Source organism: Rhinopithecus roxellana, chromosome 18 (genome assembly GCF_007565055.1).
Source record: "Rhinopithecus roxellana isolate Shanxi Qingling chromosome 18, ASM756505v1, whole genome shotgun sequence".
In the NCBI taxonomy this organism is placed as follows: domain Eukaryota; kingdom Metazoa; phylum Chordata; class Mammalia; order Primates; family Cercopithecidae; genus Rhinopithecus; species Rhinopithecus roxellana.
In genome coordinates this window covers 56,196,859-56,212,333 of record NC_044566.1, presented here as the reverse complement: position 1 = coordinate 56,212,333, position 15,475 = coordinate 56,196,859, and the positions used below count along the sequence as shown (strand labels likewise).

At 42.5% G+C, this 15,475-nt stretch overlaps 1 protein-coding gene across 3 annotated transcripts in view; it reads right to left on the bottom strand.

Annotated features, from left to right (window-relative positions):
- The window catches only part of CCDC169 (coiled-coil domain containing 169), a 66,299-nt gene that overhangs the window by 15,950 nt on the left and 34,874 nt on the right, over positions 1 to 15,475 (bottom strand). For all 3 annotated transcript variants that reach the window (XM_010383107.2, XM_010383106.2, XM_010383108.2), the window contains 3 exons: positions 7,030 to 7,128; positions 6,775 to 6,828; positions 2,061 to 2,137 (listed from right to left, as the gene is read on the bottom strand). In XM_010383107.2, the coding sequence (XP_010381409.1) occupies positions 2,061 to 2,137; positions 6,775 to 6,828; positions 7,030 to 7,128 (230 nt within the window). The remainder of the gene's footprint in view (positions 1 to 2,060; positions 2,138 to 6,774; positions 6,829 to 7,029; positions 7,129 to 15,475) is intronic.

Here is a 15,475-nt window from a genome sequence, read left to right as displayed (position 1 = left end):
CCAGCTGAGAAAAATGGGAAATTCTGGCCTTCTCCTTTATTATCAAGCCTCTGAAGATTCTGGAAATCCCCCTATCTCAACCCCACAGTCCATGTGACTTTAAAAAAAAATGCAGAGGAAACTGTGAAAACCATGTCACCTAGACATTCCTAGCTAGAGAGGAGAAGACAATGCTTGGCTTCAAAGCATCAAAAAAACAGGTTGACTTGTCTAATGCAGCTGGTGACTTTATGTTGAAGCTAATGCTCATTTACCCTTCTGAAAATCCTAGGAATTATGCTAAACCTAATATATCTGTACTCTGTAAATGAAACAACAAAGCCCAGATGACAGCACAAGAGTTTAGAGTTTACAGCATGGTTTATTGAATATTTTAAGCCCAGTGTTGAGACCTACTGCTCAGAAAGTAAGATTCCTTTCAAAATATTACAAATCTTTGATAATGTACCTGGTTACATCCAAGAACTCTGTGGGAGATACACAAGAAGATAAATGCTGCTTAAATGTCTGTTAACATAACATCTCTTCTGCTGCCCACGGATCAAGGAGTAATTTTAACTTTCAAGTCTGGGCGGATCACGAGGTCAGGAGATCGAGACCATCCTGGCTAACACAGTGAAACCCCGTCTCTACTAACAATACAAAAAACTAGCCGGGCGAGGTGGCGGCGCCTGTAGTCCCAGCTACTCAGGAGGCTGAGGCAGGAGAATGGCGGGAACTCAGGAGGCGGAGCTTGCAGTGAGCTGAGATCTGGCCACTGCACTCCAGCCTGGGCGACAGAGCGAGACTCCGTCTCAAAAAAAAAAAAAAAAAAGAAATACATTTCATAAGGTTATATCTGCCATAGATAGTGATTCCTCTGATGGGTTTGGGAGAAAAGCCTCTGGAAAGGATTCATCATTCTAGATGCCACTAAGAACATTTGTGATTTATGGGAGGAGGTAGAAAAATGTCAACATTAAAAGAAGTTTGGAAGAAGTTGATTCCAACCCTCACAGATGACTATGAAGGGTGCAAGACTTCAGTGGAGGAAGTAACGGTAGATGTTTTGGAAATAGCAAGAGAACTAGAATTAGAAGTAGAGCCTGAAGAGGTGACTGACTTGCTGCAATCTGACAATAAAATTTGAATGGATGAGGAGTTGCTTCTTACAAATGAGCACAGAAAGTTGTCTCTTGAGATGAAATCTGCTCCTGGTAAAGATGCTGTGACATCATTTTTGAAATGACAGCAAAGGATTTAGAATATTCTATGGACTTGGTCGATAAAGCAGCAGCAGACTTTGAAAAGATTATGCCAATTTTGAAAGAAGTTCTACTGTAGGTAAAATGCTATCAAACCACAACACATATGACAGAGACATCTTTCATAAAAGAGTCAATTGGTGCATCAAACTTCGTTGTTGCCTTATTTTCAGAATTTGCCACAGGCACTTCAGCTTTCAGCAACCACCACTCTGATTCATCAGGAGCCATCAACATCAAGGCAAGACCCTCCACCAGCAAAAAGATTATAACTCACTGAAGGCTCAGATGATCAATAGCAGTTTTCAGCATAAAATCTTTTAAAATTAAGGTATTTACATTGTTTTTAGACATAATGCTAATGCACACTTAATAGACTACAGTAATGGTATAATGGTACAAAAATAACTTTTATATATACTGAGAAACCCCAAAATTTGTGTAACTCACTGCATTGTGATACTAGCTTCATTACAGTGGTCCAGAACCAAACCCATAATATTTCCAAGGTATGACTGTGTTTATGTCATTGTTAATGGTGTAGTTTTAAGCTCTCCTAGGTAAATATTATTTTAGTTTAAAAACTAATATATTATCATGCTTGAGGACCAAAAATGTATCTGGGATCGAAAAAAAAATGTGTATAAATAGTGGAACAGATCACAACTTCTTTAAGTTCTCTTACCATCTGCAATTTTATATTGTTGCTATAAAACCTAGAAGTTCTGCTTCCAAAATATAGTGGACACCTGTTTTGTCAGTGGCATTTATGTGCAAATGTAATTAATTAGAAAGAAAATATGTAGCTAGACTTACGTTTTCACTAGATTCTCTTGCATCCTAGGCAGTTGATCCATCTGTTGCCTTTTAGAAACTTGATGTAAACCAGAACCCTGAAATACAAAACTAAGTGTTTATCCTCTTAGTTCATAATTGATTTCAGAAATAAGAGAGATAATCAATTCTCAATTAACTCTCCCATAACCTGGTTTTTTTTGCAGCATATGTAACAGAAGCTTTTTGGGTGTGAGCTAAGATATTAGATCATTTGATAAGAGTGACAGGTTTGGGTATATTGAAACAGAAAATAGAGTTCATTCATTCCTTCAGCTAATGTTATAGAGCATCTATTATATTCTGCCACTACATTAAGCACTCAGGTATAAAGACAAATGGGTCCTAGTTCTATTGGGGAAACAGCAAAATAAATAGGTGATTATAATTAAGTGCCTTGATAGAGATGTGCACAGGTGCTTTGTAAGCATACAGGAGATGTAGTTAATTGAGGGTTTGGGGGGCTCCACATGGAAGAGCAGCCAATTAAGAACTAAGGAAAGGATATTCTAGGTAGAAGGAACAGTAAGGACCTCAGATATAAAGCAGTAGATAGATCCAGAAACTGCACATAGCATTTGGTCTAACGGCAGTCTAGGATATTAGCAGGGATAAGGTTGCAGAGACAGGTCAGCCAAGTTGGAGAGGACCCTATAGAGACCACACCACAGAGCTTTGCTGTGATCCTCTGGGTAATGCAAACTAAAGGTTTTTAACAGGAAACAACACTATTGTATCTGTATTTCAGAATGATAGGCAGCAGAGAAGAAAAATGGGTGCGGCAGAGTTAGTTGAGACTTTGGTAACTATGCTGTTGACATTATATCTAAAGTACTAAATTTAAACCTAAGTACTACATTTAAACCTAGCGAGCCACATTTTTAAATGAACAATAACAGAATTGTCCAAAAAGGCAGCTGAAATACCTGCGCAGTCTGGAACCTATGTTATGGGAATGGCTAATGTAACTTAATATTTTAGCTTAGAAAACAAAACAAAACAAAAAACTAAGGGAAGACTGAGAGGCATTTACAAATCTTTGAAAACCTGTCTTGCAGGAAGAGTGTAGACTTATTCTTATTCTTCAGAGAATGTAACTAAAACCAATGGATTTTAAGGAAGTTTCAGGAAAGGACAATAAGAGGCACCATATGATATTTTAACAATTTTCACAATTAGAACTTCCCGATAATGAAACAGAAAAGCCTCAGATTCCTTATCTGTGAGCTAAAAGCATTATATTCCTCAACCTCTCACAGCCATTGCTAAAATTCTGCGTTTACGAGGATAGAAGCTAAAGCTTAAGTTTATTATGTGTTGCAAAAAGCTCTAGTCAATCTTTCTGCCTGACTTTAAGTAATGCAACGTACCTATGTATTAAAAAGCAATGTCCATAGTGTACTTACGTTGTGCATATCAGAAGACTCCCAAGAGGGGGAAACTCAGTTTCATTCAAAACAGTGAATCAAGAGTGAGACAAAGTCACAGAGAGGACAGCAGCAGAAGGATGAACAGCACACTCCGCAAATAGCTCTAGTTATCTACCAATGAATCAATTATTTATGTATTCAGCATGGAAAGAACTACAAATCATCCATTAACCTTTCCAATCACCATAGTATCCACATGGTTAGAACTGTCCTTCACTATAGAGATTAACAATTCACTCTACAGTGAAAATCCTGATTAACATTTATACTGGGGACAGGATTAATATCTTCCTGGGAAGCTGTTAAAATAGGCTTTTATCGTATGTTCAGTGATCCTGTGGAGTCAGAGTAGGATTATTTCACATAAGTGAATTTTTCAGATAAACAAAGGTAAATGAATGCCTTGGGGACAAAAGACTTTACTTTTAACCTTAAAAGAATCCTTCAACAGTGTTTTATATATCACCTTTTTCTTAATAACTTGGGCTTAATATTATGAACATAAATTTCTATTTTATGTTCAGTTCAGTAAATAATTTTGCATATTTCCTTTTTGCCACTCTTTGTGAAAGGGAATAGAAAGCATGAGTCACCCTGCCTGACCTCAGGGAGGAACCTACAGCTGAGTGAAGCAAACAGATATATCAGCAATAAGGGACCAGGAGGAAGGCTAAGGCAAGCAGAAATTCTGGTGCCCCTGTCACAGAGGGGCTCGGAAAATCAGAAAAGAAACATAGGAAAGTGATATTCACCATTGACTGGAATTTAAAACCTACTATGTGCCGGAAACTTCACCCAGCACTGCACATATATTATTTCTCTACATACTCACAAAACCCCTGCAAGATACTGGTATTTCCTTTTCACAGGTGAGGAAGGAAATTAAGGCCCAGAAAGGTCACATAGTAGCAAGTGCAGAGCTGGGATTCAGATTCAGATTTGCAATCCCACTACAGTCTGGTCTTTTCATCACGTCATGGCCCCATAAAGAGGTAGTGTTTGTGCTAGACCTTGATGGAAGTGGAATTGGCATGTATGAGAAGGAGCACATTCCAAGCACATAGTCTGAGGAAAGGCATAAGGGTGCCTGTCTTCTAGGAGGAATCAATGCATCCAGCCCAGTATCAAGGACCATGAAGTTTGAGCTAATCATCCATTTTACAGACAAGAGACTGCAAGAACTGATCCTATCTTGTCTCAATTTCTTCTTGTTTACCTTAGTCAACATTGCAACATACACTTCCCTTTACCCATGATAGACCTTTCTCAAAATTTTCTAAATATCCCCCTATTGGCTGTAATCCCCAAACCTAATGCCCTTCCTCTCAATCCTTTCATTAATCCCTCTAGATATTCTGGATCAGTGACTAGCAGATTATTCTTCATGCTACTCCCATCCTCAAAATCCTCTACCTCCTTGTCAGACCTAGCTGTGTCTTCAGGACTCCAACCCTCTTTTCGGCTCTTTTTCCCTTGATTGTCACTGTTGAACTTCTTCACAGCTATATCCTAGACTATTTTTTTCTTTTCCCACTGTATATTCTCCCCAATGCATTTCATTCATTCAATTACTACACTTTTTTTTTTTTTTTTTGAGACAGAGTCTCGCTCTGTCGCCCAGGCTGGAGTGCAGTGGTGCGATCTCGGCTCACTATAAGCTCCGCCTCCTGGGTTCACGCCATTCTCCTACCTCAGCCTCCCGAGTTGCTGGGACTACAGGCGCCCACCACCACACCTGGCTAATTTTTTGTATTTTTGGTAGAGATGGGGTTTCACCGTGTTAGCCAGGATGGTCTTGATCTCCTGACCTCGTGATCCACCCGCCTCGGCCTCCCAAAGTGCTGCCATTACAGGCGTGAGCCACCATGCCTGGCCTACTTCACTTTTTATATGTTAACAATTTTCAAATCTTTATTTGTTTCCTGAAAGTCATATATCCAAATGCTTTTTGGACAATTCCATTTGGATCTGAAAACTGAGTTTACATCCTAATCTTAAAACATTACCAAAATAAGATTGATACTGATTTCATATTTAAATGTCAGATATTATGCTATACAAATACTAAAAGATGGCCGGGCGCGGTGGCTCAAGCCTGTAATCCCAGCACTTTGGGAGGCTGAGACGGGTGGATCACGAGGTCAGGAGATCGAGACCATCCTGGCTAACACCGTGAAACCCCGTCTCTACTAAAAAAATACAAAAAACTAGCCGGGCGAGGTGGCGGGCGCCTGTTAGTCCCAGCTACTCGGGAGGCTGAGGCAGGAGAATGGCGTAAATCCGGGAGGCGGAGCTTGCAGTGAGCTGAGATCCGGCCACTGCACTCCAGCCTGGGCGATAGAGCGAGACTATGTCTCAAAAAAAAACCACAAATACTAAAAGATATAGTGAATGCTATGAAACACTCAGATGGTCTTTTTAACTATAACATTAGAAATCATAAATAAAAGATAGCTCTGACAAGGTCAAAACAAAAACTCTACAATACCAACTATATCATAAATAAAACTGAAAAGCAAATGAATAGCTTGAAAATAGATGCAACATCTTTCATAATTTACTGATCACCTCCCTGTCCTGTATTTATAAGTACAACAGCAATTGTGTACTACCAACAGCAATTCTGATCTCTCAGACCTTACCATGCATTATTATAAAGTGAAGTGCCTTGAATTTCATGATTGCACAGAGATAGCAGCTACCTGTTTGAATTCTAGTGATTAGGCATGAAACTAAAAGGATAATTAAGGAAGCAAATATGAAAAATAATCTCTTAATTTGGAAAACTGTTATGTCCTTTTTACTTTTTTTTTTTTTTTGAGATTGAGTCTTGCTCTGTCATCCAGGTTGGAGTGCAGTGGTGTGATCTTGGCTCACTGCAACCTCCGCCTCCCAGGTTCAAGCTATTCTCCTGCCTCACCTCCAAGTAGCTGGGACTATAGGTGCTCACCACCAGACCCAGCTAATTTTTGGCATTTCTTGTAGAGACAGTGTTTCACTATGTTGATCAGGCTGGTCTCAAACGCCTGACCTCGTGATCCGACCGCCTCAGCTTCCCAAAGTGCTGGGATTAGAGGCTTGAGCCACCACACCCAGCCCTTTTTATCTTTTATACAAGTTGTGTATTTTCCTGTCTACCCTCTGTATTTAGAAACTTAATTCCAACATCTGCTTCTCTCCCAAACCAAAACCAAAACCTAGAAAAGTGAAAAACATAATTTATAGTAAGAAGAAACACTTAGAATTTGGAAATAAAAAAGAGTTACCTGAGACATTTCAGCTAGGTATGTACGGCATTCATTGTTGATCTTCTGGTAAGCCTATGTGAAGATACAAAAGTAAAGGGTCCAGCATATGAGAAGATTAGCAATACAAGCAAGACTAAGTTAAGGTGTATGTCTCTATAGTGTAGGAAATAGTTTTGTAAGCATTTTGTGATAATTATAGAGTAGGTTTGTAGATAACATTAGAAATAATGGCAGTTTCAAAGGAATTGCTAAGTATATATAGTAAAAACGAACCTTTGATTCTTGTTCCAGTTTAAGTGCATAGTATTTCACTTGACTTTCAAGAGTCCTCTTTTCTTTTTCTAGCTGTTTAAGTAATGTGTTTAAGGATTCCTGAAAATGTAAATAGTAAAATTTTATATGTATTCATGTTCTAAACAAAATAAGAAATGACCATCAATTTATTCACTAGCAAATGCCTTGTATACCTAACATTCTGTGATTTCAAAGTTCTTTGATGTGTACTTTTTTTTTTTTTTTCCAGACAGAGTCTCACTCTGTCACCCAGGTTGGAGTGCAATGGCGTGATCTTGGCTCACTGCAACCTCTGCCTCCCAGGTTCAAGTGATTCTCTTGCCTCAGGCTCCCAAGTAGCTGGGATTACAGGCATGTGCCACCATGCCAGGCTAACTTTTTGTATTTTCAGTAGAGACATGGTTTCACCATGTTGGCCAGGCTGGTCTCGATCTCCTGACCTCAGGTGATCCACCTGCCTCAGCCTCCCAAAGTGCTGGGATTACAGGCATGAGCCACTGCACCGGGCTGATGTGTACTTTTTAAGTAATGGCAATAATCACAATATTTATTTAACCCTAACAATATGTCATGTGTTGTACTAAGTGCTTTTCTTTTTTTTATATTAAACTATCTTTATTTGAAAACTAACTAACTAACTAGTTATATAGCTCAACTAGTTAATAGCTCAACTAACAAGAGACCAATCAAAAGTGCTTTCAAAGGAGCAGCACTGGCTGATGTTCTGCTGAGGCTGTGGGCATTCAGGACCTGGCTACAGGGAAAATGGAACCAAACCAGCTGGTGCTTTGGACCCAAGCCCTCACATCGTGACCTGCCTCCCTCCTGGGAGCCCTGGCACTTCCAGGTTCCTTTGGCACTTCCTGGGCCCTGTGGGGGCAGGAACTTGGTCTCACAATCAGCTGGCTTCTGTCTGTTGTGGTCATTTTTTTTTTCCAGAGTGCCCAGAGTGCTCTCTCAGTGGACATGGCAGTCACCCAGCTTTCCTGAGGTGTTTTCTCATGGAAGAGGGTCTTGCTATGAAAACTGGAAGTGTCTTTCTTCAATTCTTGGGCCAGTTCTTGGAACAACTTGTAGCAGTCTGATATAAGCAGTTCAAGTTTTCAGGTGCCTTGTGAAGTCTCTGGTCGGGGTCCAGGCAGTAGGTGTCCTCCTCCATGGACTGCTGCTGAGGCCCCATCATGTGTTCTCCATGCAGTTCAGATAGAGTGGGGAGGGTCAGCTACAGCTTCAGGAACTTCCCCTCAGGCCGTGCCCTTGCACCCTGCAGAAAGGCCTGCTCCCTGGTGTGGTGGCTCACACCTGTAATCCCAGCACTTTGGGAGACCGTGGCGGGTAGATCACTTGAGCTCAGAAGTTCGAGACCAACCTGGTCAACATGGTGAAAACCCGTCTCTACTAAAAATACACAAATTAGCTCACATGGTGGCACATGCCTGTAATCCCAGCTACTCGGGAGGCTGAGGAAGGAGAATCACTTGAACCCAGGAGGCAGAGGTTGAAGTGAGCCAAGATCGTGCCACTGCATTCCAAGCTGGGTGGCAGAGCAAGACTCCATGAAAAAAAAGGAAAGTCCTGCTTGCTGATCAGACTTTGGACTTGTCCTGTGAATTCTTTCCTTCTTTGGATTTCTTCCCACAATTGCATTCTGCTTCTCCAACTTCCCCTCAGGAAATAAGAAGGATGCACCTAAGCTACCATCGTCATCCACAGTCTTCAGAGGAACTTGTGGCCGGGACGCTGGGGACCCACTATGTCCTTCGCTGATCCCCATTCACTGCCAAGTCCCCGTCCTCCACGTAGTCTCTTACCACCCTTGAGCAGATACAGGTCGCTCAGCACGGTGTGGGCCAGGGAGGTCAATTGTCTCACTCCAGTATTCATGGGCTATTTCATTCCTGCCTTGGCCTGCTCCGGCCTTTCCTTCTTCTCCTTCTTTGCCTGCAAGCGTTGCTTCCATCTTGCAATCTTGGCTGGGCAGTTGTGCAGGTTGCTGATGGTCAGTGCTGTCATTTAGATCATCTGCAGTTTGTCCTTAAAGATCTCCAGCGTGCTGTGAAGTGTGAGGGATGTGATTTGCATCAGTCACTTGGGGAAGTTCAGGAGGCCTGTTTTTTCATGCTTTTCTCAGAAGCTCACTGTTTTAGTTTGTTCTCATGCTGCTGTGAAGAAATACCTGACACTGGGTAATTTATAAAGAAAAGAGGTTTAATTGACTCATGGTTCTGCATGGCTGGGGAGGCCTCAGGAAACTTACAACCATGGTGGAAGGCACCTCTTCACAAGACGGCAGGAGAGAGAATGAGAGCAAGCAGGTGAAATGCCAGACACTTATAAAGCCATCAGATCTTGTAAGAACTCACTATCATGAGAACAGCATGAGGGAAACAGCCCCCATAATCAATGACCTCCACCTGGTCTCGCCCTTGACATGTGGAATTATTACAATTCAAGATGAGAGCCAAACCATATCACTCAGTCATGTCCTGAAGGGAAGGCCTGCTCATTTCATTTAGAACCCCTCAAGCAGAGATTTTGGAGCAGTCAAGGACTGACCTCCAGCATGGGTGATATGAAGTCCCCACCGGCCTGGGGTGCTGACCACATCTTGGCCCTGGCCTTTCTGTGGACCTCACCCTGGTCTGAACCCCTCTGGGCCGTCTCTTCCCTTCTTCTCACTGCATGTCATCTCCTGATCATAAAGGCCACCACAGCAGCACATGTCTGATCACCCAGAGTGTCCATAGGTTCCCTGGCACTAGTCCCAGGCTGCACATCGCTAATTACTACTGTCCACAGGTGGGCCAGCAGAAGCTGGGTAGGCATTGTGTGGCAGACAGAGGTGCTCTGTGGTTCCTGAGGGCTCTGCAGCTCTGCTTCCATTTGCCAGTGGCCTGTGGGCCAGAGCTTACCACTAGTGTTCTATCTCTAACACAAACAAGGGCCTATCGACCAGGTAGACCATTCACTGAGCTGGGGGTAGGGGAAGCACCTGGTATTATAGAAAACTGTTTTCTTGATTTTGCTATACAAATAGCAAGTGACCTTACGCAATGCCTTGGGGGAGTGGAAAGAGCTCATGGCAGCCCCTAGCTCAGGCCACTCCAGGCCCCATCTAGCCCTACAGCACAGCTACAAGGTCAAAGCAGGGCTATGTCATAGCCCTGTGTCCACATATAATCATCTCAGGGCAGTGTGGTGGCCACCCCTGGTGAGGCTCATTACCCTAATTTCAAGTTTCCTTCTGCTTCAGGGAAGCCTGGTCCTGCCTACAAAGAGTCTGTCTACCAGCTGGGCATGGTGGCTCATGCCTGTAATCCCAGCACTTTGGGAGGCCAAGGCAGGCAGATCACGAGGTCAAGAGATCGAGACCATCCTGGCCAACATGGTGAAACCTCGTCTCTACTAAAAATACAAAAATTAGCTGGGCGTGGTGGTGCACGCCTGTAGTCCCAGCTACTTGAGAGGCTGAGGCAGGTGAATCGCTTGAACCCAGGAGGTGGGGGTTGCAGTGAGTCAAGATGGCACCACTGTACTCCACCGTGGTGACAGAGCAAGACTCCATCTAAAAAAAAAAAAAAAAAAATGAAAAAAAGAAAAACAATCTTTCTACCTTACTAGATGGAGCTTCTTGTAAAAGGAACTGTTTTCTTCATCTCCATATCCCCAGTAGCTAGCCAGTGCCCAGTATACACTAAGGGCTCAGTCATTGTCTTATTTTCTTATCTACTCTGACTTAGGACATGTCACTTCCCCTCTTGACCTCCGTATTCAGATCTGTGAATGAGTAAGTGGGCAAAGGTCCCTCTAGCTTTAAAACCCCTCCAATATAGAGAGAACTCAGAAACCAGAACCAGAAGCTGAGGAATGGCGAATGGAGCATTTTCCCTGGTGTGATGGATGAGACTGTAGATCTGGTTACTACGGTGATTTTTTTGCCACTTGAAAGTCCCTGCAGAATTTGACCCTAGTTTTCAAATCAGACTCTAGAATGATCTTCAGTGTTGGTGGTTTTGCTTTTGTTTTGAGACTGTTATTGACACAGCAGCTTCTGGAAATGTTTTTCATGGAGAGTATGGGGGCTTCTTTGGCCAAATTGGGTGGGTGCAGGCTCCATCAGCTCAGCAGCTGCTGTCTGGGCCACAGCCTGTCTGCTGAGTCCTGCTCCCCTACAGAGGTTTTTGTCAGAGGCATCTGAACAAGAGCAACTCCATCTTGAATACAGGCTGGGTAAAATAAGGCTGAGACCTACTGGGCTGCATTCCCAGGAGGTTAGACATTCTTAGTCACAGAATGAAATAGGCTGACACAAGGTACAGGTCACAAAGACTTTGTCAATAAAAGGATGCAGTAAAGAAATGGGGCAAAATCCACCAGAACCTGAGATGGCAACAAAAGTAACCTCTGGTTATCCTCACTGCTCATTATATGCTAATTATAACGTATTAGCATACTAAAAGACACTTCTATCAGCACCATGACAGTTTACAAATGCCATGGCAACATCAGGAAATTACCTGTATAGTCTTAAAAGGGAAGGAACCCTCATTTCCAGGAATTGCCCACCCCTTTCCTGGAAAACTCATGAATAATCCACTCCTTTAGCATATAATCAAGAAATAAGCAAAAAAAAAAAAAAAAATAGCCCATCAGCACCCCTGGGGGCTGCTCTGCTGATGGAGTGGCCATTCTTTTATTCCTTTATTTTCTTAATAAACTTGCTTTCACTTTACACTGTGGATTTCCCTCTAATTCTTTCTTGTGCAAGATCCAAGAACCCTCTCTTGGAATCTGGATCGGGATCCCTTTCCGTTAACAGTTCCTCCAGACATTACAGTGTGACTGGCCATGTCATCTGTCACATGTATGAAAACAACCAAAACCAAGAGCCTGAAGCTGCCGGGTAAGGATGAGTGCCTACCAAGGAATCCTGCTCCCTGCAGGCACATCTAAAATGTGTTCCTGTGCTCGGGCCCTGCTCTTTCCAAGAAGGCAGGCTCCAGGGATTCCCAGGATCCCCCTCCCTCGGATACCACAGTCTATGTAGGTAGCAGGACTACAGTGGTGAGAGCCGCCATGATAGTGAGGGCCAAGGGCAGGATGGTCGAATTAGAAGGCAGCGTCCTGCCCCCTGGTGATGAGCTGAGTCACTTGGTCCCTGTCTCCCCCTCAGAGCCACCATCTTGTTGTGGTTTCCCTTAGGAACATTATGAGCTCTCCCCCAGGAAGTGCTTCTTGGCTTCCCTTTGTTACCTGATGGGAAGTCTTGAGTGCAAGTTGTCCAGGTTCTTGGTGTATTGAACAAAGACTTGAACAAAATGCTCAAATAAAGCAATGGATGGCAGCGACATAGATTTACTGAAGTGAAAGGACACTCCACAGAGTGAAGCGGGCTCAAGCAAGTGGCTCAAGAGGTCTGAGTCTAATGTTCCCTGGGGTTATTAACTAAAAGAACTTGATAACACCCTTTAGAGGTTTCCAGTTGGTTACACCATATGCAAATGAAGACAGCCCACCATCAACCCTGAAGTGAAGACTTGGCCCAAAAATACGAATCAGAGGCTGAAGTAAAGACTTGGCTCATGACCAATCAGAGGTTGAAGTTTTCCTTTAGGTTGAATTCCAAGAAGTCAGAGGCAGGTTGGCCTTAGACTCCCTGTCTCCAGACCCTATTCTCCTGCCTCATCTTCTCCAGACTCCCACCAGGTGGTGGCCTCTCTTGCCCTGCCAGGGACTGGGCGCAGGGAGGGGAGGGGTGGCTGACAGGCCTGCCTGAGGCAGGTGGGCAGTTGGTGGCCTTCGGGCATGGCCTGCTCCAATGGAGATGCCTCCTCGCTTGGCCTGCCCAGCCCAGTGCACCTCCATGTCTCTGGGAGCCCTGGGCCTAAGTGCTTTCCATAGATTATTTCATTTAATCCTTATTACAGTTGAAATGGCTAATATATTTCTATTTGACTGTTGAGAAGATTGCAGCTTATAGAGATTACATAACTGGCTCAAAGACATGCAGCTAATAATGGTAGAGCTGGAATGGAACCCAGGTAAAATGACTCCAAAGGCCACAGAAGGTAAACAATTATTATATGCACGCTCATTTTATTGTTACCATTGTAACAAAAGAGATACAGGCAAAGACATTTAAAGAGGATGTCCTATTGTTAACTGTATACTCTAAGTCAATTTTTATTTCCTGGTGAAAAACTAACTTAGAAATCTATAAAAACAGGATCAAACAGGCATCCAAATACAGGAAAAAGTTTATGGTACCTTTTTTATAGAAAGATGAAATGTAGTGAATTATCTTGATCCACATCAATAATACCATACATATACATAATTATAAATTGTTAGATAAATGTACAATTAAAATGTATAATTTTTATCTTCCAATCTGAGTTACACTAGTTTCCTGGTATTAGTGAAATAAATGTAAGCAAACTCTTATGTAAAAAACTCCAGCTATTTGTGATGAGGGGTATCTAGGTTAAGGTCTTAGTTTCTAGAACTGGTCTACTCTGTAATATCCTCACAATTTTCCTGATTACCAACCTTTAGTGCCTATTCTACCACTCTACTTCTTTCACTTCTTTGGCTTGATAAATAATCTCCTTTTCCTGATCATATTATTTCTCTTTTTTTGTGCCAGTGCATCCCTCACAAACTCTAGAACTTTCTTTTCTGAATGCTGCTTTTCATAAGAACCTCCTACCCCCATCTGTTTTAGCTTTTCAGAGAGGACGTAGAAGTGCATGGTTTCCTGGGTGTCACACACAGAAATGCAGAAAAGCTTTCAAGAATCTTATAATCCTTCTACCTGGCCAACATTCACTGAGGGCCGAAATCTGTACTGACTTGATGATTGGGGATGAGGAAATCTGGGAAAGAGGTATGTGGATGGTCCTATAAAAGTGGGAACAAAGGGTGAAATCTCTGTATTGCACAGTAATTTTCACCAGAGAGCACCCACTACATAAGAGGCATTAAACCATATGGAACAAAGACTTAACCAGGAGATAGCATCTGGTTTCTGTTTTTGGTCACCCCAGTGGGTAGACAGTGAGCTCATGAACAGTAACCACAGTGGCTGAGATGGCGACTTTGCGTTGGCTCAACATAATAGGCTCCTTCCCAGCAAGACTAATCTAGTACTGCTGCTGCTCAATGTCTAGCTTACCAACAAGAGATGACAACATAAGCCACTGTTACTGTGCCATCCTTCAAGATCAATCAGCTGCTTGGTGGCAAGAGTTGATTATACAAGATGCCTTCCAACCTCAAAACAGCAACAATTCATCCTGACAAGTGTTCCCGATACAGTTTTACCTTTCCTACCACAGTGCCTCAGCCAGCAACATACTTTGGCAATCTATCAGTTCTGAGAAGGAAGTTTGTTTGTTTGTTTCACTCAAAAGGGTTCTGTTAGGCCAAAAAACAATCTTACCATCCTTTTCAGGTGGGACTGGCTGGACAGTCAACTGGCTGATATCTAAGACTGGCAGCCTAGCATAATTAGTGGCTCAAAGCATATGAGTTGAAGGCAGAATGCTAGGCATAGAGCTAAATTTGTAGCAAAGAAAACCCACACTGCCACTAGAAGATAACTTGTGCCTGTTCTGTAGGAAAGCTGGATTCTTTATGATTTGACTTGCCTCCAGAGCCTGCCCTGTGATCACAGAACTGAACATCAGAAATATGCCATTGGGAACTTGCTGTTGGAACTCACTGCAGAGCATTTGTGAGTTTAGGTAAATTCATCAGTTGATTTTAGCCCAATAGACCCAGGTGCCAATTTACTCTAAATCGGCTTAGGTCTGGGTTGTTTAATCATCCCACACTTTTTAGTTTTCTCTTATATTCTGGGAAAACCATTAAGAGATGACCCTGCTGAGAGACTTTCACATGCAGAAACTTTTTCAGGAAGTTCATATAGAGGAATAACTGTCTACGCCTCTAGTGCTGCCCAGAAATGCTTGGCCCCACCCAACTTGAATCTACCACCCAGAAATGACTTATGTTAACAATTAAACCTCCTCTGCCAACACTTCAGCACATAGTGTTCAGATTACCAAATACACAGTCCTTGGGGAGGTATGTGATCTCATCCTTAGACAAAAAGGAGATGAGTAGAAATAATTTTCTAAGGCCAGCCTGACCCACTGTCACATAATGCTATTTGAACTGTACCAGCATGACTGTGCCAGCACCTGATGAATGATGAACACCTCCATCTCCTTCTGGGTGTGAAAGTACATAATATATTGATTTACTGCTAGATCTAGTCTCCTACTGGCCCTGTCCTGCTAGTCTTGGACTTCTAACATGTGCCACAAAGATTAGTTCTAATACCTAAATAAACAAAAGTACCACTAGCTTTGAATTATACCTAGGAATTCAAGTCATGCTTCAAAAATGCTTTTAACTGTGG